General features: G+C 51.6%; 2 protein-coding genes across 3 annotated transcripts; one reads left to right on the forward strand and one right to left on the reverse strand.

Moving 5' to 3' along the window:
- Positions 1 to 2,343: 2,343 nt before the first annotated feature.
- On the forward strand, positions 2,344 to 11,373 carry NLE1 (notchless homolog 1). Of its 2 annotated transcripts, none has more exons than XM_047708631.1 (13): positions 2,344 to 2,424; positions 2,545 to 2,688; positions 3,867 to 4,084; positions 4,658 to 4,737; positions 5,549 to 5,625; positions 5,795 to 5,892; positions 6,203 to 6,395; positions 6,858 to 6,993; positions 7,141 to 7,187; positions 8,623 to 8,825; positions 10,071 to 10,230; positions 10,345 to 10,415; positions 11,036 to 11,373. In XM_047708631.1, the coding sequence occupies exons 1-13, from the start codon at positions 2,407 to 2,409 to the stop codon at positions 11,046 to 11,048; spliced, it is 1,458 nt and encodes a 485-aa protein (XP_047564587.1). In that variant the 5' UTR covers positions 2,344 to 2,406; the 3' UTR covers positions 11,049 to 11,373. The 2 variants fall into 2 exon arrangements, with proteins under 2 accessions (XP_047564587.1, XP_047564586.1); XM_047708630.1 differs by having other exon boundaries at positions 2,379 to 2,430.
- A 1,538-nt stretch (positions 11,374 to 12,911) lies between these two features.
- On the reverse strand, positions 12,912 to 19,329 carry FNDC8 (fibronectin type III domain containing 8). The gene is made up of 4 exons (XM_047708238.1): positions 19,046 to 19,329; positions 15,833 to 16,202; positions 13,718 to 13,954; positions 12,912 to 13,144 (listed from the first exon to the last, which is right to left on the reverse strand). Exons 1-4 carry the CDS (start codon positions 19,252 to 19,254, stop codon positions 12,992 to 12,994), a joined length of 969 nt encoding a protein of 322 aa, XP_047564194.1. The 5' UTR covers positions 19,255 to 19,329; the 3' UTR covers positions 12,912 to 12,991.
- Between the last annotated feature and the right edge of the window lie 829 nt (positions 19,330 to 20,158).

Consider the following 20,158-nt stretch of genomic DNA (forward strand, 5'->3'; position numbering starts at 1 on the left):
CATGAACGGATGGATGAATGATTAGGGTCTCCATGCCGATGTCTTGCTTCACTTACCACCGTTCTGGCCCTTCCCCGCACATATCCTCTAAACTACCTGCCCGGGACAGAGAAGTACACTGAAAAAGGCCTAGGTGGGTCACCCACACTGGATTCTGCTCCACCCTCTGTAACCTTGGACACACAGTTATGACCTTGGACAAGTTCTACTGCCCCACTGGACCCAAGGCCCAGCCCTGATGCGTATTTGTCTGATGCGTCTGCCTTTGGCTCAGGTGGTGATCATGGGGTCCTGGGATCCAGCCCCACTTTGGGCTCTCTGCTGAGCGGGAGCCTGCTTCTCCCTCTCCCTCTGCCTGCTGCTCCCCCTGCTTGTGCTTGCTCTGTCTCTCTCTCTGTGTCAAATAAATAAATAAATTCTTAAAAAACAAAACAATACCCAAAAAATCCTGATTTGGTAACTCATACCTCAAGCAATTCTTAAGCATCTACTATGAACCAGGAAGTGTGAATGACAGTGGAAGCCGAGACCAACTTGTGAGGACAAGAATTTGTGTCTATTTTGTTCACTTACGTATTTCAAGCGGCTATCACAGTGTGTACTTTGGAACTCAATAATATTCACTGAATGAACGGATGAAATAATTCCATGGATCTGTGAATTCTAAATATGAAGAATACCAAGATATTTTGAAAACACGTAATGGGGAAACGTAACATTGTTTCAGAGGTTTTCTGAGTAAATGATTAAATGAGTTAATACATGTAGAGTTCCTAGAACAATGTCTGGCAGAGATATTTGTTGAATGAATGCATGCATATTTCAGGCAAGACTTGAGGATTGAGGAATTGTTCCTGTCTTTGCTCAGGCTGCTATAAAAAATACCACAGGCAGAATGGCTTGAATAAATGAAAATTTTTTTGAAAAATAAGTGTATTTTTTTCCACAGTTCTGGAGTCCAGAAGTTTAAGATAAGGCTCCATCACCATTGGTTTCTGGTTTTCTGGCTTCTCTTCCTAGCTTGTAGATGGCCATGTTTTCACTGTCTTCACACGGCCTCTTCTCTGTGTGAGGAGGCGGCGTGGGGCAGAGAGAGAGAGAGAGAGAGAGACAGAGAGGGAGAAATATTTGGTATCTCTTCCTCCTTTTATAGGGACACCAATCCTATCAGAGTAGGGTCCCACCCTTATGACCTCATTTAGTCCTTAATATCCCCATATAGGGTCCATCTCCACGTACAGCAACCCTGGGGGGTTAGGGCTTCAACTTCTGAATTTGGGATGGGGGGTGATACAATTCAATCTGTAAGAGTTCCAGACAGAGAAATCTGCAAGTATGAAGGTACTAATGCAAGAAGGGTCACGACTTGGAAGAACTAAGAAAAAGCCAAAAGAATTTGATCTTAAAGAGACAGCAGTGGCCGGAGAGATAAGTAAAGCTGAGTGGACCAAAAGAAGGAGTTTCACCTTTGTTCTGTAGGGTTTTAGGGTGGGGAGTGACAGTCCACATCTTTCGTCTGAAAAACGTCACCCTAGTTGCAATGTAGAGGAGTTTGGGAAGAGGCAAGAGTGGAAACAGGGAGGCAATTTAAGAGGCTATTGTAGGCAACGATGGTGACTCAGCCCAGAGTGAGAGAGGAGATGGGGAGAACAGATTCCGAGCAGATTAAGGAGGCCAGATTGACAGAGCTGCAGACTGCTGGGATGTGGGGAGAGCTCCAAGGAAGATCCCATGTTTCTGTTAAGAGCCCTCATGTTAGCGGGTTTCTGCCTCAGGTCCTCATCTGTAAGGTGGGGGAAAGAAGGGTTTTTGTGAGGATTAACTGAGTTATATGTGTAAAGCACTTAGAACAATGCCTGACACGTTGCTATCATTCCCATCATTGTTGCTATTGCTTTAGAGTGTTGAAAAATGTAGACACTTTTTGCTTTTGTACTCAAGAATTACTAATTGATTTGATTCATTTGAAAAAGAATGATAATTTCTGCCTTCCAGCCAACAGGCTCTGGTTTTGTAAGCCGTCCCTGCAAGGTTGCTGCTGCCCAGAGCGAAGCCAATTCAGTCTTCTGCCATTTCCTGTCTCTGAGTTTGGGGAAAATCGATTAACCGCTCAGAGCCTCGATTTCCCCATCTGTGGATTGGGGCAAGAATCCCTGTTCTACAGAGACAAAAGGCCGTTTGTATCCTGCATGGCACTGGGAGCGATTGAATGGGGCGACTACCACCTGTCCAAGGGGAGGTTGCGGAGCTGGGTACCAGACGCATCCACCGCCACGCGGGGCCAGGCACGGCGTGCACTTCCCCTCCGCCACACCAGAGGGCGTTGTCGCGGACTGCCGCGCCGCCCGACCCCGGGGGCGGCGCTCCATCCCGCCGGAGTGTTTCTCCTCCACGTGGGGACGCGGGATGGCGGCAGCTGCGGCGGTGGGTGTGCGTGAGTGCGGGCGGGGGCGCTCGGGTCCAGGGTCCCTAAGGCCGGAGGGAGGCGGCAGTGGGGGCTTTTCGGTCGGGCGGTGTGGCTGACCCCTGCACTTGTGGGCGCAGGACGAGGCGGCGGCGGGCGACGTGCAGCGGCTGCTGGTGCAGTTCCAGGATGAGGGCGGGCAGGTGCTGGGCTCCCCGTTCGACGTGCCGGTGGACATCACCCCGGACAAGCTGCAGCTCGTGTGCAACGCGCTGCTGGCCCAGGTGAGCGGCGGCCGGGGCGACCCCCTATCCCTCCGCTGGGCGGTTCGCCCTGCCCGAGTCCCGCCCTCAGGGGATCGGGAGACCCAAGGTCCGGGGTTCGGGGGTCCCACTGCTGAACGACAGTGGGTGAACCGCCCTGGCGCCTCGTCCGTGGCAGGGCCGCCTACTTCGGGGGAGGATCAGGAGATCTAATCTAATTAGTGTGACAGCGCTTTGTGCGCCGACCAGCAGGGTCCAGCTGGGGAGAGAAACCGCATTTTAAACGCATTGGGTGCATCCTCTGATTCCACTCCATAGCTCCTCGTTAATATCCCCATTTTACAGGGTGGCCGGGAGGCATTCAGTGATTTGTACGGTGCCACGCAGTAGGTGGTGGATTTGGAACTGGAACCCAAATGTCAGATTCACAACCCTTGCTCTTCTAAGCCAGGGTTTATCAAAATGCTGCCCTCCGGGGGCGCCTGCGTGGCTCAGTGGGTTAAAGCCTCTGCCTTTGGCTCAGGTCATGATCCCAGGGTCCTGGGATCGAGCCCCGTATCGGGCTCTCTGCTCAGCGAGGAGCCTGCTTCCCTCTCTCTCTCTGCCTGCCTCTCTGCCTGCTTGTGATCTCTGTCTGTCAAATAAATTAAAAAAAAAAAAAAAAAAAAAATGCTGCCCTCCGGTGGGTCTAGGGGCTTAAAAAAACACAGTAACTGGACCCCACCCCGGATTTACTACACCAGGACTCTGGGGGTAAAGCACAGTCTGCATTTTCAACCAGTTTTTTGGATGCTTCTTAACACATTGTAGGGCATAGTGTGGTGATTTAGAAAACGCTGTGTAATCCTGTATATTAACGCTAATTAAGGACTTCCTTTCTGAAGCACTTGAACTAGTCATTAGCAGTAGGACATTGGGCTAATTACCTGTAGCTGCTCTGAGCCTCAGTTTTCTCATCTGTCAGGTGGGAGTATTGATGCCTACCTCTCCTGGTTATTGTAGGATAAAGATAAAGAATTTTAAAGTACTATGTAATTGTCCTGCAATTACTGTTTGAGGATTAAAAAGGCCTTGCTCAGTGGGCATGGTGGGGGGTATCCCAAACAGAAAATAGTAAAGCTTCACCGGCCCACAGCTCAGTGGGGAGCACTTCTGCCTATCCTTTGATGGAGGAGTTGCCCTTTGCCATTGCCCTCCAGGAGGATCCCCTGCCACTGGCTTTCTATGTCCACGATGCTGAGATCATCTCGTCACTGGGGAAGACACTGGAGTCACAGGCAGTGGAGACAGAGAAGGTCCTTGACATCATCTACCAGCCACAGGCCATCTTCAGGGTCCGTGCTGTGACCCGTTGCACCAGCTCTTTGGAAGGTCACAGCGAGGCGGTCATTTCTGTGGCCTTCAGCCCCACAGGAAAGTAAGGACAGCTGCAGAATCATGGAGTGTGGGAGGGCAGCCTCAGGTTGGGGTGGGGAGGGTACCCCCAAGTTAAAATCAGTAGACTGCCTGTCAAAGACCTGAACTCTGGGCACAAATTGCAAGTAAGGGACATCCCCGGTGGGGTTTGGTCTTAAAGGACACCCACCTTGGAAGAGGTCCTTCCTGGACTTGATCTCAGGAGAGCTGAGTTGCAAACTCCCTAGCTGTGGGACCCAGACAAGCTACTTTTCTAACTTAATTCATCATCTGTGAAACTGAGTTTCTTCACTTTTTGCAATGGTACGAGGATAATGAGAAGCTTCAAACCTGGTTATAGCTATGGCCATTCCTTTTAGAAAGGAAGAGAAGAGAAATGACCACCTGGGGTCTTCTCCAAGATGGTATCAGTGTTACATTTCTCCTTCTCGGGGGAGAGAGAAAAGTCCAGCCCCAGATTCGGTGCCCAGAAGACAGTTGACTAGGCAGCAGAAACTCACATGCGCAATGTTCTGGTGTAGGCCCTACCCCTTGTCCCCACTGCAGAGATGAGGTGGCCTCTCTTCTTCCCCAGGTACCTGGCCAGTGGCTCTGGAGACACCACTGTGCGCTTCTGGGATCTCAGCACCGAGACACCGCATTTCACATGCCAGGGTCAGTACGCAATTAGCTATGTAGGGAGTCTTAACCCATGGGCGGGTGTGTGATCATTTACTCAGCCCTTTAGTTCCTAAGGAGGCCCGGAACCGATTCAGCCCCTTCATAGTAGCTAGCAGCTGCCCGTTTCTAGGTAGAGACCGCCCCTTCGAGCCCGACCAGCCACGTGCAAACAAGCAGAGACTGGACTAGAGAATCAGTGTGGGGTTGTGGGTTGTGCTGACGGCTAGTAGCAAGGAGAACCTGGCTTCATCCAACCTCTACCATAGTGGTTCTCAGACTTGACTGTGCATCAGAATCAGCTGGGAGGCTTGTTAACATACAGATTGCTGGGCCCCACCCCCAGAGTTTTGGTCTCCTTAGTTCTGAGATGCGGCCTGAGATTCTGCATGTCAAGGCCCCAGCTGGCGCTGATGCTTCCGGCCTGGGGACCACACGCTAGTTGGGTGACCTTGTGTGCGTAGGTCGTCCTCCCCAAGTTTCACTCTTATCATCTGAAAAACTGGGGATCGTTCTTTCTGCATACCTTAGAGCTGTCATGAGAATTATAGAGGAGGACATGTGTGCAAATGCTTTATAGCATCTATCGTGTAAAGAATTAATAGAAAGTGGAAATGCTATTTCTGCAGCAGAATGCATGGCTTTAGCACTTGGGGTGGGTTCTCCCTTTGCCTGAAACCCTCCCTCATCTCTCCTTTGGTTCAACTGCTCATTTATTCGGGGACTAGTTGAGGAGGGTCAGGCAATGCTAGGCACAGGGAATAGAGACAGATGTGCTCCCTCCTTTCTCCCTCCCCTGCTTTCCTAGGACACAGACACTGGGTGCTTAGCATATCCTGGTCCCCAGATGGCAAGAAGCTGGCCTCGGGCTGTAAGAACGGCCAGGTAGGCGGTGGTCAGGGTAATTAGGCAGGGACTCTGGGCTCCGTTCCTAGTTGGGTCAAATCAAGTTCGGGGTCCTCAGGGAAGGGTGGGTTGGGGGCAGTGAGTGGGGACCCTTGGTGGGCCCAGGGACATTTTGGGGAGGGTTATTCAGCAAGCGTCTGTCCTTCAGATTCTCCTGTGGGACCCAGACACAGGGAAGCAGGTGGGCAGGCCCCTCGCTGGCCACAGCAAGTGGATCACAGGCCTGAGCTGGGAGCCCCTCCATGCGTAAGTGACACTGATGGAGTTGGGGGGGATGAGGAGCTTGGGGTTCAAAACTGTCCTCTCCCCTGCTGCAGGGGCGAGACGGCCAGCCTGATGGACAGTAATGGCATGAGGGGCGGTGGGGCAGGTGTTCTAAGCCTGTGTTGCTGCTTGAGAGGGCCTACTCATTGTGGGGTCTGACAGTGCCTTGCAATGCTGCTTAATCGTGGGTCAGGAAGCTGTCGTGGCATTGTCCCCGGCTTTTGAGCTAAGCGTGGGGAGGTGCTGTGGGCATTGCCAGGTCAGAAGTGAGGTCGCATCTCCCGCTCTCCAGGAACCCAGAGTGCCGCTATGTGGCCAGCAGCTCTAAGGATGGCACCGTGCGGGTCTGGGATACGACTGTGGGCCGCTGTGAGCGCATCCTCACCGGGCACACGCAGTCAGTCACCTGTCTCCGGTGGGGAGGGGACGGCCTTCTCTACTCTGCCTCCCAGGACCGCACCATCAAAGTCTGGAGGGCTCACGATGTAAGAGCCGGCGTGGGGATGGGAGGGTCCAGAACCCTTCCTGGGGAAATCTCAGGCCACAGGGTGCCAAGGCTGGAAGGCACGTTGGCCAGTGGGTCCTGTGGTTGGTGCTCATGATAGTGGAGATTCCAGTGTTAGCACAGCCCAGATGTTCCTACTGCAGGAAGCCTGTCGGGAACCTGTAGTATCCCAGAGTTACCTGATTGGAGCCCATGTATTCTTATGTCCTTCACTTCCTTCCCATGAAACATACTTCTAGAAACCGTGATCTGGCCCAGTATGCTCATTTTAGACATCAGGAGAGACTTGAGCCCAGAGCGGGGGACTTGATTAGGATCACAGTGAATGAGGATCCTGATTCTGAGTCCTGCATCACTGTCTCTGGGACTAACCTGGGGGTACTGGTTCCCTAGGGTGGAGAGTGGGGTGGGAGTATGTCTGACCTGACTCCCTCTGCCCTAGGGTGTGCTGTGCCGAACTCTGCAAGGCCACGGCCACTGGGTGAATACCATGGCGCTCAGCACTGACTACGCCCTGCGCACAGGCGCCTTTGAGCCAGCTGAGGCCTCAGTGAACGCCCAAGACCTCCAGGGGTCCTGTGAGTGGGCGGGGAGGGCTGCCTGGGAAGGAGCCGCTTCTCTGGCTTAGGGTGCGGGATTCAGACCTGGGCGGGAGTGTTTGCCATTGGCATGGGATTTTCTAATCGGCCTCCTTGTCTCCTCTCCCCTCCGGTACCTGGCCACAGTGCAGGAGTTGAAGGACAGGGCTCAGAGGCGATACAACCTTGTGCGGGTGAGTGTTTGCTGGCCACCAGCATGCCCAGCTCTGTCCTCATCCTCCATGGGTCCCTGCAACGCTGCAGACACTCAGGCCCCTCCTTCCTTTGCTTTTCCAGAAAGTTTGTGATGATCCTAGTTTACACTCCTAAAATCCTAATACATAGGGATCATTTTCATCATTTTGTTTCATTTATTTGCTTATCTATTTATTACATTTTTTTTTTCAAGATCTATTTATTTGAGAGAGGGAGCACTAGCACGAGTGGGGGTGGGAGGGGTGGAGAGGGAGAGAGAGAATCTCAAGCAGTCTTCCTGCTGAACATGGAGCCTGACACAGGGCTCGGTCCCACGACCCCGAGGTCATGACCTGAGCTGAAACCCAAGAGTTGGGCGCTCAACCAACTGAGCCACCCAAGCACCTCTCTTTTTTATTTTATTCAAAGTAACACATTTTATGTGCTCCAGGGAGCTAAGAACACAAAAAGGTAGTGAAAAAGTCTCCCATCTCCCATGTGTTGTCCTTCCATTCCTTCTAGACGCATTCTGTTTCCTTCCAGAGACTTCATACATATACACGCATACAAATCCACATGTAATATCCCTTTTTTGAGACAGAGAGTGGGAGTGGCAGGGTTTGCAAAGAAGAGAGAGAATCTTAAGAAGGCTCCATGCCCAGCATGGAGCCCGTTTTGGGGCTCGATTCTATGATCCTGAGATCATGACCTGAACTTAACCAACTGAGCCATCCAGGCGCCCTAATCCTTCTCTTTTTTTTTTTTTTTTTTTTTTTTTTTAGATTTTATTTATTTATGACAGAGAGAGAGATCACAAGTAGGCAGAGAGGCAGGCAGAGAGAGAGAGGAGGAAGCAGACTCCCTGCCGAGCAGAGAGCCCGATGCAGGGCTCGATCCCAGGACCCTGAGATCCTGACCTGAGCCGAAGGCAGCGGCTTAATCCACTGAGCCACCCAGGCGCCCCATAATCCTTCTCTTTTTTTTTTTTTTTTTTTTATTTGACAGAGAGAGATCACAAGCAGGCAGAGAGGCAGTCAGAGAGAGAGGAGGAAGCAGGCTCCCTGCTGAGCAGAGAGCCCGATGCGGGGCTCGATCCCAGGACCCCGAGATCATGACCTGAGCCGAAGGCAGCGGCTCAACCCACTGAGCCACCCAGGCGCCCCAATCCTTCTCTTTTTTAAACACGCTATTCTGTACCTTGCTTTTTCTCATAATTATGTACAGTGAATAAAAATCATTCCATGTGCATAAAGCTTCCTTTTGAGGGGAGTGACTTGTCAGGGGCCCCAGGTGAGTCGGTAGCTAGCCAGGCCTCACTTCTCCTAGTGCCAGCCTCTGTGCTGGTGTGGGGTCATCAGGGGTGTCTTTGCTGCCGAGGTGGGGCTCTCCTGTCTGAAGCCATGTCCAACACAATGTGCTTTCTGCCTCTCCTAGGGCCAGGGCCCAGAGAGGCTGGTGTCTGGCTCAGACGACTTCACCTTGTTCCTGTGGTTCCCAGCAGAGGACAAGAAGCCCCTTGCACGGATGACGGGACACCAAGCCCTCATCAACCAGGTGCTCTTCTCCCCTGACTCCCGCATTGTCGCCAGCGCCTCCTTCGACAAGTCCATCAAACTGTGGGACAGCAGGACGGGCAAGTGAGTGGGGGCGTGGGGAGGGAGAGGAAGGGCCCTAGTCTTCTGGCAGGAGCTTGGCTCTGCCACGTACTGGCTGTGTGGCCTTGGCAAGCAGTTAGATATTCCGAGCCTCTGTTTCCTCTTTTGTTACATGAAGACCCCTACCTCTCAGCTTCATTACCAGGGTCAAGTGAGATGATATATTTAGAACTGGCAGTAAACGGGCACTGAAATGCTAGCTCCTTTCATATCAAAGGAGAGAAATGACCTTAAGACGGCCAGGCGTGCGGCAGGAGTGCAGGTTTGGGGTGTAGTCATTTCCTGGGCCGCCTCCAAGTGTGGTCCGCACACTGGAAGCAGCAGCATCCGGGAGCTCCATAGTAATGCCGGACCTCGGGCCCCACCCCGACCTTGTGAATCAGAATCACAAGGTCACTAGGTGAGTCTGCTCCCATTAAAGTCTGAGAAGCACTGGTGTAATGAGGCACCATGGTCTTGAGGTGAACTAGATCAGAGGAGAGGCAAAGGCACAGGCAAGAAGAGAAAGGGGGGGCGCCTGGGTGGCTCAGTGGGTTAAGCCGCTGCCTTTGGCTCAGGTCCTGGGATCTCAGGGTCCTGGGATCTCAGGTCCTGGGATCGAGCCCCGCATCGGGCTCTCTGCTCAGCAGGGAGCCTGCTTCCTCCTCTCTCTCTGCCTGCCTCTCTGCCTGCTTGTGATCTCTCTCTGTCAAATAAATGAATAAAAAAAAAAATCTTTAAAAAAAAAAAAAAAAAGAAGAGAAAGGGGATGAGGGAGACCCTTGCTGGGGCCACATGGCAGCCCTTCTTTTTCAAGATAGGAAATGGACTCAGAGAGGACTAATCTTGTCCAAATAGACGTAGCTAATCTGTATTGGTCAGAAAGTTCCATGTGGGCCTGGCCTACTATTATTCCATGCCACCTGCCAGCAGGCAGCTGCGTTAGGGGCTGTTAGACAGAGGGGCTTAGCACGGGGCTCCATTGGATTCTAAGTCAGGCAAAGTTGTGCAGGTACAGAGGCCTGGCAAGAGGCCCCCTAGAAGCAGCTCATTTGGGAAAGTTTTATAAAATCTTTATGCCCTTGGTAATGATTACCCTGGGATAGGGGCTAGGCAGGGAGATTTTGTAAACATTCCCAGGTAATTCTCAATGTGCAACTAAGGTTGAGAACCACTGCCATCGGAATAGGGGCCCCTTCAGACAGGTTCGAAGACCTAATACCCATCTTCCCCCTTTTCCGGGCCCAGGTACCTGGCTTCCCTGCGTGGCCACGTGGCCGCTGTATACCAGATCGCATGGTCAGCCGACAGCCGGCTCCTGGTCAGTGGCAGCAGTGACAGCACACTGAAGGTGTGGGATGTGAAGGCCCAGAAGCTGGCCGCAGACCTGCCAGGCCACGCGGATGAGGTATGGCTGACCCTTGTGAGCAGAAGTGGGGTGGGCGGTGTGGTTGAAGCCTGGCCCTTCTGCCTCCCCACCCTCTTTACTGACCTGCCTCCCACAACCCCCACCTCTGTTTAGGTATATGCTGTTGACTGGAGTCCGGATGGCCAGAGGGTGGCAAGTGGTGGAAAGGACAAATGCCTCCGGATGTGAGTGTGTGCTTGGCTCTCCTGCCCTCAAGTCGGTCACTCTTGACACCTTTCCCTTCTGGTGAATTCCAAGGGCTCTCCAGGGGCCAAAGACCGTGTGTGGCGCCAGGTTCTCTTGGTGGTTAAGAGGGCGGGTGTGGAATTCCAGGGAATATGGGAGACCCTGACGGTGCTCTCCTGGGGGCGAGCCCAGGGGCCCTCCAGCAGGAGGCAGTAGTTCTCACTTCCAATCCTGGCTCTGGCTTTCACTGTGCAGTCTTGAAGAGTGTGCAGTTCACCTGCCTCATGGGAGTTACCAAGCTTCAGCAGACGGGGCGATCAAAGATAGGAGGTGAATGCCCTTGGGAAGCTGAAGCGTGTGTACTTGTAAAGAACCATCATTGTTTGCCATTAGATGACCCTCGTGGACATGTGAGCAGCCAGGCCCTGGGATGAGGCCTTGGCCGGGGCAGGCAGTGGGTACCTCTCCTGACTTTGGGTAGCTGGAGCAGAGATGATAGCCAGGCTTTTGATGACTGAGTGAACCACAGGCTCTCCCCTGTCATGGGCTCCTGGGATTATCTGGCAGCCTCCCTTCCCAAGATGAGATCTCCATGCTCTTCCCTTCCCTCCTCCCACAGATGGAGAAGATGAAAAATCCCAAGTTCTCAGGGACTCCTGCCTGCACTTGCCTCTGCCAGCTGCCTGCCCCAACACAGACCAAAGGTCAAGGTGGTGACTCTGCTAACGAGCATGGCCTGCTGTCCTTGGACAGCCCCCAGTGGGGTCCCTCCCCAGAGCCGGAGAGCGGAGGTCCCGGGGGACTACCAGGGAGCTCAGCCCTTGGCCATCCCGTCGCTGGTGGTGGGGGCCAGGCTATGGAGCCCTGCTGCCGCCCCTTCTCCTTTCCTAAATGTTCTTTCTGTTCAGTGTCAGACCCGAGATTCTGTGACCAAATAAATCGCTTCTATTTTGTGTACTCAGGTTGTGGTTCCTTGTCCTAGAATCCCAAGGCTCACCAGAGGACTCTGCTACGTTAGTTTGCCTAACCCCTCCCTCTGGGCTGCACCGAAACACTACTAATGGGGAAGTTGCTTCTCTTTTCTCTTCTCTCTCCTGTGCCTATGAGGGAGAGGCCAGTTGAGGCGGGGAGACTGGCTGAAGCCGCAGGATGGTGGCCAGAGTAAAACTGAGCCCACGCTGTCTGATAATGGTAGATGCCAGCCACGTGCAGCTGTCTCCGTTCCCCAGAGTCCCAGGTGGCTAGGAATGCAGTCCTGCAACGCTAGCATACAGCTGCTGGACAGCAGAGATCAGAGCACCTTCATCACCACGGGGTGATGTGCTCTCCTCCGCCCCCTCCCACACAGCACTCTTCTCGAGGTCCCACTGTGCAGCGAGCCCTGTGCTGGGCGCTCGGAGTACAGAGCAGAAGGTGACAGCTGACCCGGCGGTCTCAGAGCATGCAGTGGGGAGCGCTGCAGCAGCAGTGGGTGTGGCAGGAGAGGGGACCATGATTCTTTGGCCCAGGAGGGCTTTCACGGAATGGAGGGAATCCCACCGGATGTCCTCAGACTCGACCAGAACCTTGCCTTGCAAGCATCCTGCCTCCATTTTCTCCTGTTTTGATGCTCAGGCAATCTGCTCAGGGTGAATTTCAAAATGACCTTGTACAGACTACTCAGGGCCATGGCCATGGTGTTTCTAACCCCTTCTCCCTCCCCCCACCATGCTCTCAGGTCTGGCTGTGCTTCTCAGTCTCCACCTGGCATGGAGGTCTCCACACTGAGGCTGCACAAAGGGCAAAGGGGGGTGCCGACTGCCGAGTTCCTACCCTGCATGGGCCCTTGCTCTGCGGTGCGCTCATGGGAGCCTCGCGGCAACCCTGCTGTTGTGCTTGTAGGGTTCTCGCATCCCTGAGACAGCCTGGGGAACTTAAATGGTTTGTCCATGCCCTCACATCCAGGAAGAACCAGGAGGAAATCAGATTGCACCCCCAAACTGTGCACTTTGCCCCCGTCCTTTCCGAGCCCGGGTCTGGTGTGGACAAGCTATAGGCTGCCACCACCTCTGTCCAGCATGGCCGTTTGTCCTGGTCTTTGAGTAACATCTCTTCTCGCACAGGGCAAGGGGTGGTGTTGGCAGAGCCAAACAGTAGGTGGGGATAGGATCCCACTGCCCGGCCACCTTTGTGTTCCGTGTCCCCTAATCCCGAGCTGGACTTCCAGTCCCGGCAGAAGCCAGGAGGGTGGACGGCAGCCAGCCCTACTGTTGGCATGAAGCAGAACTCAGGGTGCTGGGTGGCCTGCAGTGCTTTAATGAGGGATCTGGACCCAGTCCAAATCTGGGGAGGGGGATGCCTAGTGGATATGGGCAGTGGGTGACCTGACCTGGCCTCTGGCGTCTCCAGGCCAGTGGAGCTCCTGTCTAGCCTTGGCCCCAACCCAGGGGTGGAGTTTGGGGACCATGGCCACCAAGCTCCAGGCGGGCTGGTCAGCAGTTCCCTGGTATGGTGCTGGTGGTCCCATTTCACGATTCTGGTTCCTGAGAGCCCTGGGCTGAAGCTGAAGGTAGGCGAGGGGCTTCCTGGGGCCCCCTTAGTAGGGAAAGAGGTATTCCAGATCTTCGAGCTTCCGCATGTCCTCCAGCCCAAGGGACACGGTTTTCCTCTGGGGTTCCTTGCGCTGCACGGTGATCTGGATTGGGTTGTTCTCGGGGAAGCTGTTCAAGTCAGTGGCCACGGTTGCAAACTAGAATAAAACAAAACCCCTCAAGATTCCTTCCCAGACCTGACCCTGGCTCAGCTCTTTGTTAGCCAAATGGGGTCTTGGAGAGCCTTACCACCTGCTCATGGATCCCTAAAAGGGTGTGAACCTGTGCCTTCCCTATTGTGTGAGGTTTCCAGCCCCAGGGCTGGAAGCCCCCACCCCAACACCCCTGCTCACCTCCTTTCCCTTCTTTGTCCCCCTTTCACCTCTGCCCTATGTTTCCCTCAATGTCCTTCACTCCCCGGCCTGCTCTCAAGTTTTGGTACTGAGTTGAAGAATCCCAAAGCTAACAGGTGGAAGCTAAACATTAGAGAGAGGCTGGTGAATAGATTAGTTTGCATTCCCCAGGGGGCCCCAGAGGGGCTTAGTCCTTCCACCTCCTGGCAGAAAGCAGCCTGGAATTCATGCTCATTCTTCCAGGCAGAAAGACAGCCAGCAGGAAGATGAGCCGTGGGGTCATCAGGGCATCCCCAGCCTCCCAAACCCCTGGCTCAGACCTCTCTCCCCGCCTCCCCCCCCCCACCCCGCCCCGGGCTCTCTTCTCCCAGGGCTCACTTTGTAGGGCTTGCACCACTTCCCCACCCCGGCTGTGTTGGCGGCGCGGACAGTGAGGCAGTAAGTCGTGTTAGGCTTCAGCTCCATTAGCTTGACGGTGGTGCCCAAGATCTTGTTGAAGATCCACGGGCGATTCTTGGCCTTGGGTGGCTCATTGTCGTGTGTCCTGGCCACCTCCTGCAACAGGACCTGGTAGAAACTGACCTGCTGCTTGCCCAGGGCATAGGTCCAGGAAATCTAGAGGAAGAGAGCCCCCCCCCCAGGCTTCTCATCAGGCCTGCTCCAGGCTGTCCTCTCCTCCCTCCTACCCCCTCAGCCATGGGTCTGAGTGCCCCACTCCCATCCACTGCCCCTCACAGGGCTGACGCAGGGCCGATGGAAGGTGTAAGGGACTCCACCGCCCTGCAGCATAAGTGACTCCCTGGGCACCCCCACCCACCTCAGAGTGTATCCCCATCACATATTTCTTCTAGACTAGTTGAGAGGACCCTTAAAGTTCATCTTGTCTACCTTGCTCATTGCAAATGAGGTTACAAGCTCAGAGAGGACAAGTGGCTGGCCTGGGGTCACACAGAATGCCAGATCCAAAGTTCAAATGGGTAGCTCCAGAGGCCACATACTTCGGGCTACGACGGTGGTTGCCGAGCCTGGCTAAGAGCTCAGGGAGTTTCTGTAACACTGCAGATTCCTGGCCCTGCTGTCTCCTGTCTGGTCTCCCATTCCCAGTTTCCCCTTCATCTAGGCCAGTGGGTCTCAAACTTGGGTGTGCATCAGGATATGCTAGAGGACTCAGTGAAACAGATCACAGGCCCCCACAGTTTCTGATTTGATAGGCCCACGGGGGAGGTGGAGGGGATGAGAATTTAAATTGCTAACATGTTGCGGTGTGATGCTAACGCTGTTGGTGGTCTGAGAACGACACTTTGAGAGACACTGCTCATTGGGGACTTCCAGATCTATCTTCCTAAAACACAGCTCAGTGGGGCACCTGGGTGGCTCAGTGGGTTAAAGCCTCTGCCTTCGTCTCAGGTCATGATCCCAGGGTTCTGGGATCGAGCCCCCCATTGGGCTCTCTGCTCAGCAGGGAGCCTGCTTCCCCCCCTCTCTCTCTGCCTGCCTCTGCCTACTTGTGATCTCTGTCAAATGAATAAATAAAATCTTTAAAAAATAAAAATAAAAAAATAAAAATAAAATACAGCTCAAATTCCATCCACAGCCAGATACAAAGCTTTGCAAAAGCTGTTTTCTACCACTTACAGAAAAGTCTATAGTAGCCTAACAGTGCAGGACCTCTGAAGAAATGACTCTGGACTAATTTCCCCTCTGTTCGCTGTCCTGGCCTCTAGAACAGTGCTATTCCGCATGGGGCCCACGGTCCATCAGCACCATCTGGGAGTTTGTTAGTGGTGCAGATTTGCAGGTCCCCAGGCAGACCTACTGAGTCAGAATATCCAGGGAGGAGCCCTGGGAACCTCTTTTTTTTTTTTTTTTAAAGATTTTATTTATTTATTTGACAGAGAGATCACAAGCAGGCAGAGAGGCAGGCAGAGAGAGGAGGAAGCAGGCTCCCCGCTGAGCAGAAAGCCCGATGCGGGGCTCGATCCCAGGACTCTGAGATCATGACCCGAGCCGAAGGCAGCGGCCCAACCCACTGAGCCACCCAGGCGCCCCTGGGAACCTCATTTTTAACACGATGATTGGATCTGCAGCTACTGAATATCGTGAGAAGCCCCGGATTGAGACCTGAATGTTTGCTCCCACATTTTCACACCTGTGAGGCGTTGCTCGCGTCAGCCCATCCACGGAACACCATTCTCCCATCCCTGGACATTCACATCCTACCTCTGTGTCCCAGCTCAAATGTTACCAAAGCCACCAAGCGTATTCCTGCACCCGGAAATAATGTTTCTTTCCCTCTCAATTCCTGGTGACACTTGATCTGAGCTCTTCCTACAGCACTGTGCCCATTTGTGGCTAGCACTGGAGGTCCTTAAAAACACAGCTTCGCTCCGCAGGCAGTGGGCGTCCTCATACACCCTGTGGAGCTCAGCTCAGTGCCTAGCACATGGGGGCGGCTGGGGAGCCTGCGCCGAACGCACCGAGGGGGAAACATACCACGGCTGTGGAATCGCTGACAGTGTGTTCACAGATGAAGGGGGCCTCTGGCACGTCCATGACTATAGAGGACTCTGAGGGGGTCGAGGAGGTGTCCGTGTCCAGCTCAGGGTTGTCAAGGTCCAGCAGGCCCCCAGGGGCGATTTGGGATTTTGACTGGTGGGGGCAGAGGGCCAGGTCCCTATTTTCTAACTCCTTGGCCACCGAGGAGAAGCTGAGTTTGTTCAGCTCGCCCTCCAGCATCCCTGCGAAGAAGCTGCTGTTGGGCTGGGTCACAGCCAGTTTGATGGGATTCAGCAAGGTGGATGAGATGGGGGAGATGCTGGTGTCGTCAGAGCTGCATTCAGAGTCCTCCACTGGCATCGACTTCCTGAGTGGAAGGAGGACAGTTGAGCTTGCAGGAGGCCGCCGCCGCCCCGGCCCGCAAAGCCGATAAGCTCCCCGAGGGCCCTTCTTGTGCCCCGCTAGTCAAAATCCTCAGCTGCTTCTGAACCACTCAGAACATCCTTAGCACTCTGTAGCAAGGCATCAACCACCCCAGGGCACTTACTGAAAAAATCCAGATTCCCGGTCCCTGCCCCACTTTGGGATGGGACTAGGGAAGCTGCTAACGTATCTTTATAAAGGTCTTCAGACAAATTCTGAGCCCTGTATTCGGAGAACCATAATTTGAGAAATGGTGCTCAACCCTTAAGTCCTCCTTCCAAAGTGGGGTGTACATACCCCTGGGGAAGTTCCAAGCCAGTCTAAGGGGAGTATGGAAAATATCTGAAAGTATCTAAAAGAAAAATAATTAAACTTTACTTGTATTTACTTCTACTGTTTAAGAGTAATTACTAATTTATTTACTTAGGGGACGCCTGGGTGGCTCAGTCGGTTGAGCGGCTGCCTTTAGCTGGGGTCATGATCCCTGTGTCCTGGGATCGGGTCCCACATCGGGCTCCCTGCACAGCGGGGAGCCTGCTTCCCCCTCTGCCTCTCTGCCTGCCATTCTGCCTGCCTGTGTGCTCTCTCTGACAAATAAATAAAAATAAAATCTTTATTTACTTAGATTTTTTTTTTAAAGATTTTATTTATTTGACAGAGATCACAAGTAGGCAGAGAGGCAGGCAGAGGGAGAGAAGCAGGCTCCTTGCTGAGCAGAGAGCCCGATTCAGAGCTCGATCCCAGGACCTGAGCCCAAGGCACAGGCTTAACCCACTGAGCCACCCAGGCGCCCCCATGAGAAATGGTGACATTTAACAATATTAATATGTAACATATAAAATTAATAATAGTACACGTAAGATTTACACATATTGGGGTAAACACTCACAAACTTTTCCTTCCATCCAAATTTTGTTAAATTATGAAATATTTTACACATATACAAGATAATCAAGAATAATATATTAGCAGATATAATATACTATACAGTATATATAACTATACAGTATAATACAGTATAATAACTATACAGCATAATAACTATAATACACTATACAGTGTACAGTATGCTATACAGTATACAGTATAATATACAGTATACATATATACCATACAGTGTACAGTATAACTATACTATACAGTATAACAGTATAACTATATATAGTATGATATATACAGTATAACATACACTATACAGTACGATATATACAGTTTACAGTATATACACTATACAGTATAACTATACAGCATACAGTATAACTATACAGTATAATATACTATATAGTATACAGTATAATAACTGTATACAGTATAACTATACATTATATAGTATAATAACTATACAGCATAATATACATTATACAGTATAATATAGAGTATATACACTATACAGTATAATAACTATGCACTATACAGTATACTATACAGTATACAGTATACACTATACAGTATAATATAATATACTATACAGTATAATATACTATACAGTATAATAACTATAATTAATTATACTATATTGTTGGGTGCCTGGGTGGCTCAGTTGGTTAAATGTCTGCCTTTGACTCAGGTCATGATCCCAGGGTCCTGGGATCGAGTCCCACATTGGGCTCCCTGCTCAGTGGAGAGCCTGCTTCTCCCTCTTCCTCTACCTGCCACCCCGCCTGGTTGTGCTTGCTCTCTCTCTTGTCAAACAAATAAATGAAATCTTCAAAAAATAATAATACTTTATTATGTATTTGAAACTTGCTAAAAGAGCGGATCTTAAAAGTTCTTATCACAAGAGGCAAATCTGTCACCATGAGTGGTGACAGATGGAAATGGAACTTATTGGGGCAATCATTTCACCACACACACACACACACACACACACATGCACACATCAAATCATGTTATACACCTTCCATGGATACAACGTTATGTGCCAACTGCATCTCAATAAAACTGGAAAAAATGAATATATGATAAAGTGAGAAAATAAAGAATGAGATATTAAGCTTCCACTTAGCAACCATCCAATTTCAGAAGTAGACCTCACCAGCATAGCTAAAGCCCGCAGGACACTTCTGTCCCCCACCTGACCATACCCTCCCAACTCCACGGTAACCAGTACAGCACATTTCAGGTTTTGTGTTTATTATTATACATGTGTCTCCATAGGTTTGTGAGCGATGTCTGCTATCCTTCAGCAACATCGACTTATTTTGCGTATTTTAAAACTTCATATAAATAAATGGTATCACTCATTGACCAGCAGCTTGCTTTTTTTTTACTCCATTGATTTTTAAAATTTTATTTATTTTTTAAAAAGATTTTATATTTAAGTAATCTCTGCACCCAGCATGGGGCTTGAATCCACAACCCCGAGACCAAGAGGCACATACTCCAGCGACTGAACCAGCCAGGCACTCCAACATTGTTTGTACTGACACATGTAGCTTTGGTTCAGTCATTGTAACTTCTGTACATTTTCATTACATGGATATTTGTATTTTTACCAATTCTTGGCTATTACAATGAAAAACCTTGTATGTGTTTCCTTATTTTTTTTATTTTATTATTTATTTATTTACTGATAAAGTACAGAATCCAAAATGTTTGGCTTTCAAATCTTTTTTTTTTACCTTGACCCAAAGTAAATACATATTACCTACTATACTGAACGTGCACATAAAACTAAACCACGGGGCACGTGGGTGGCTCAGTCAGTTAAGCGGCCAACTCAAGCCCTTCTCCCCACCCCTGCCCTCTGGTCTTAGAAAGGAGGAAAGGACCAGACTTTTGTCTTACGATAAACTGATGGTATCTTCCTGCAAGAAGTTAACCAAACTGCCCCTTGCGGAAAGTGGGAGGCCTTTGGTAGTGACGGTCCTGTTCATAGACTTGGGGTTTGGAAAGGGCTTCGACAGTTGATCGAGTGCATTCAGAACGTTGAGGGTTTCCTTCTTCAGCATGGCCTCTTCCCCATCTCCCACTCTACATAGCGTCTCTGATGCCATTTTGTTTGTTTGGGACCACAGCCGTCACTACACAGCTGACAGGAAGTAGAGAGAAACTGGGGGCAGTGGACCCACCCTTAGAGGGTGCAATGAGCTGACTTCATAATCATCACTGAGTGTAACAATTAGGGGCCCGCCTCCCCCTTGATCTGAAGCTGCTGCTGCCCAGAGCCAATGGCAGGAGTGGGGTATAAGGCACAGACTACAGCACCCCTTGGGCCCCTTCCCGTTCTGATGCTCTGTGGTTAACAGCAGCCCTGCCTCTCTCTGAAGATCTCAAAATGCTTACCACCCGTGCCCCTGGGAGCTGCTCGGGGAAGGAGGAGCAGGGTGGTGAGAGAAGGCTCCTGGGTGTGGTGGGAGGCGGCAGGGGCCCTGGGAAACAAGCGGGACTGAAATGGGTCTCTGGGAGTGGAGGACTTTGTAGGATACTGAGGCTCTATATCCCGAAATCCTAGGCAGCAAACCCCCACTGTGTCCTAGGCAAAGGGAAAGTCCAGATGGCTCATGGGGTTCACAGACGACATACAGCCAGGTTTTACTGCTAGAACTCAAAATGTGCCACATCCTTACCCCAGGTGTTTTCATGTGTTGAGTGACAACAGTGGGTGCCGCAGAGGAACACAAATATGGGCCAGACATTTTTTTGTGTGCAAGAAAACCACCGTACTGTAGGAAAACCTACATACAACTTCGGGGCGTTCAGATGTGCATTTGTCCACTCTAAGTCCGGCTCTGCACCGACAGGTTGTGTAAGCTCTGGCAAGTGACGTCACCTGGTGGAGCCTCAGTTTCTGCCTCTGTGAAATGGGGACAAACCAGCACCGGCCTCGCTGGATCGTGAGGAGGTAACCCTGCAAAGTTGTGTTATGTCCTACAGAGGACGTGGCAAAACAAAGGACAT

The sequence above is a fragment of the Lutra lutra genome, chromosome 16 (assembly GCF_902655055.1).
Source record: "Lutra lutra chromosome 16, mLutLut1.2, whole genome shotgun sequence".
In the NCBI taxonomy this organism is placed as follows: domain Eukaryota; kingdom Metazoa; phylum Chordata; class Mammalia; order Carnivora; family Mustelidae; genus Lutra; species Lutra lutra.

What these genes read in the sequence shown, in the direction of transcription:
- FNDC8 (XM_047708238.1), bottom strand. Translation starts at nt 19,254, where the DNA reads ATGGCATCAGAGACGCTATGTAGAGTGGGAGATGGGGAAGAGGCCATG. An exon ending in GAAGATACCATCAGTTTATC is followed by an intron (nt 16,203 to 19,045) that starts GTAAGACAAAAG and finishes CCTTCCACTCAG; the next exon opens with GAAGTCGATGCCAGTGGAGG. An exon ending in AGTGGTGCAAGCCCTACAAA is followed by an intron (nt 13,145 to 13,717) that starts GTGAGCCCTGGG and finishes GTTTTATTCTAG; the next exon opens with TTTGCAACCGTGGCCACTGA.
- NLE1 (XM_047708630.1), top strand. Translation starts at nt 2,407, where the DNA reads ATGGCGGCAGCTGCGGCGGTGGGT. An exon ending in AAGTCTGGAGGGCTCACGAT is followed by an intron (nt 6,396 to 6,857) that starts GTAAGAGCCGGC and finishes CCTCTGCCCTAG; the next exon opens with GGTGTGCTGTGCCGAACTCT. An exon ending in TGCCAGGCCACGCGGATGAG is followed by an intron (nt 10,231 to 10,344) that starts GTATGGCTGACC and finishes ACCTCTGTTTAG; the next exon opens with GTATATGCTGTTGACTGGAG.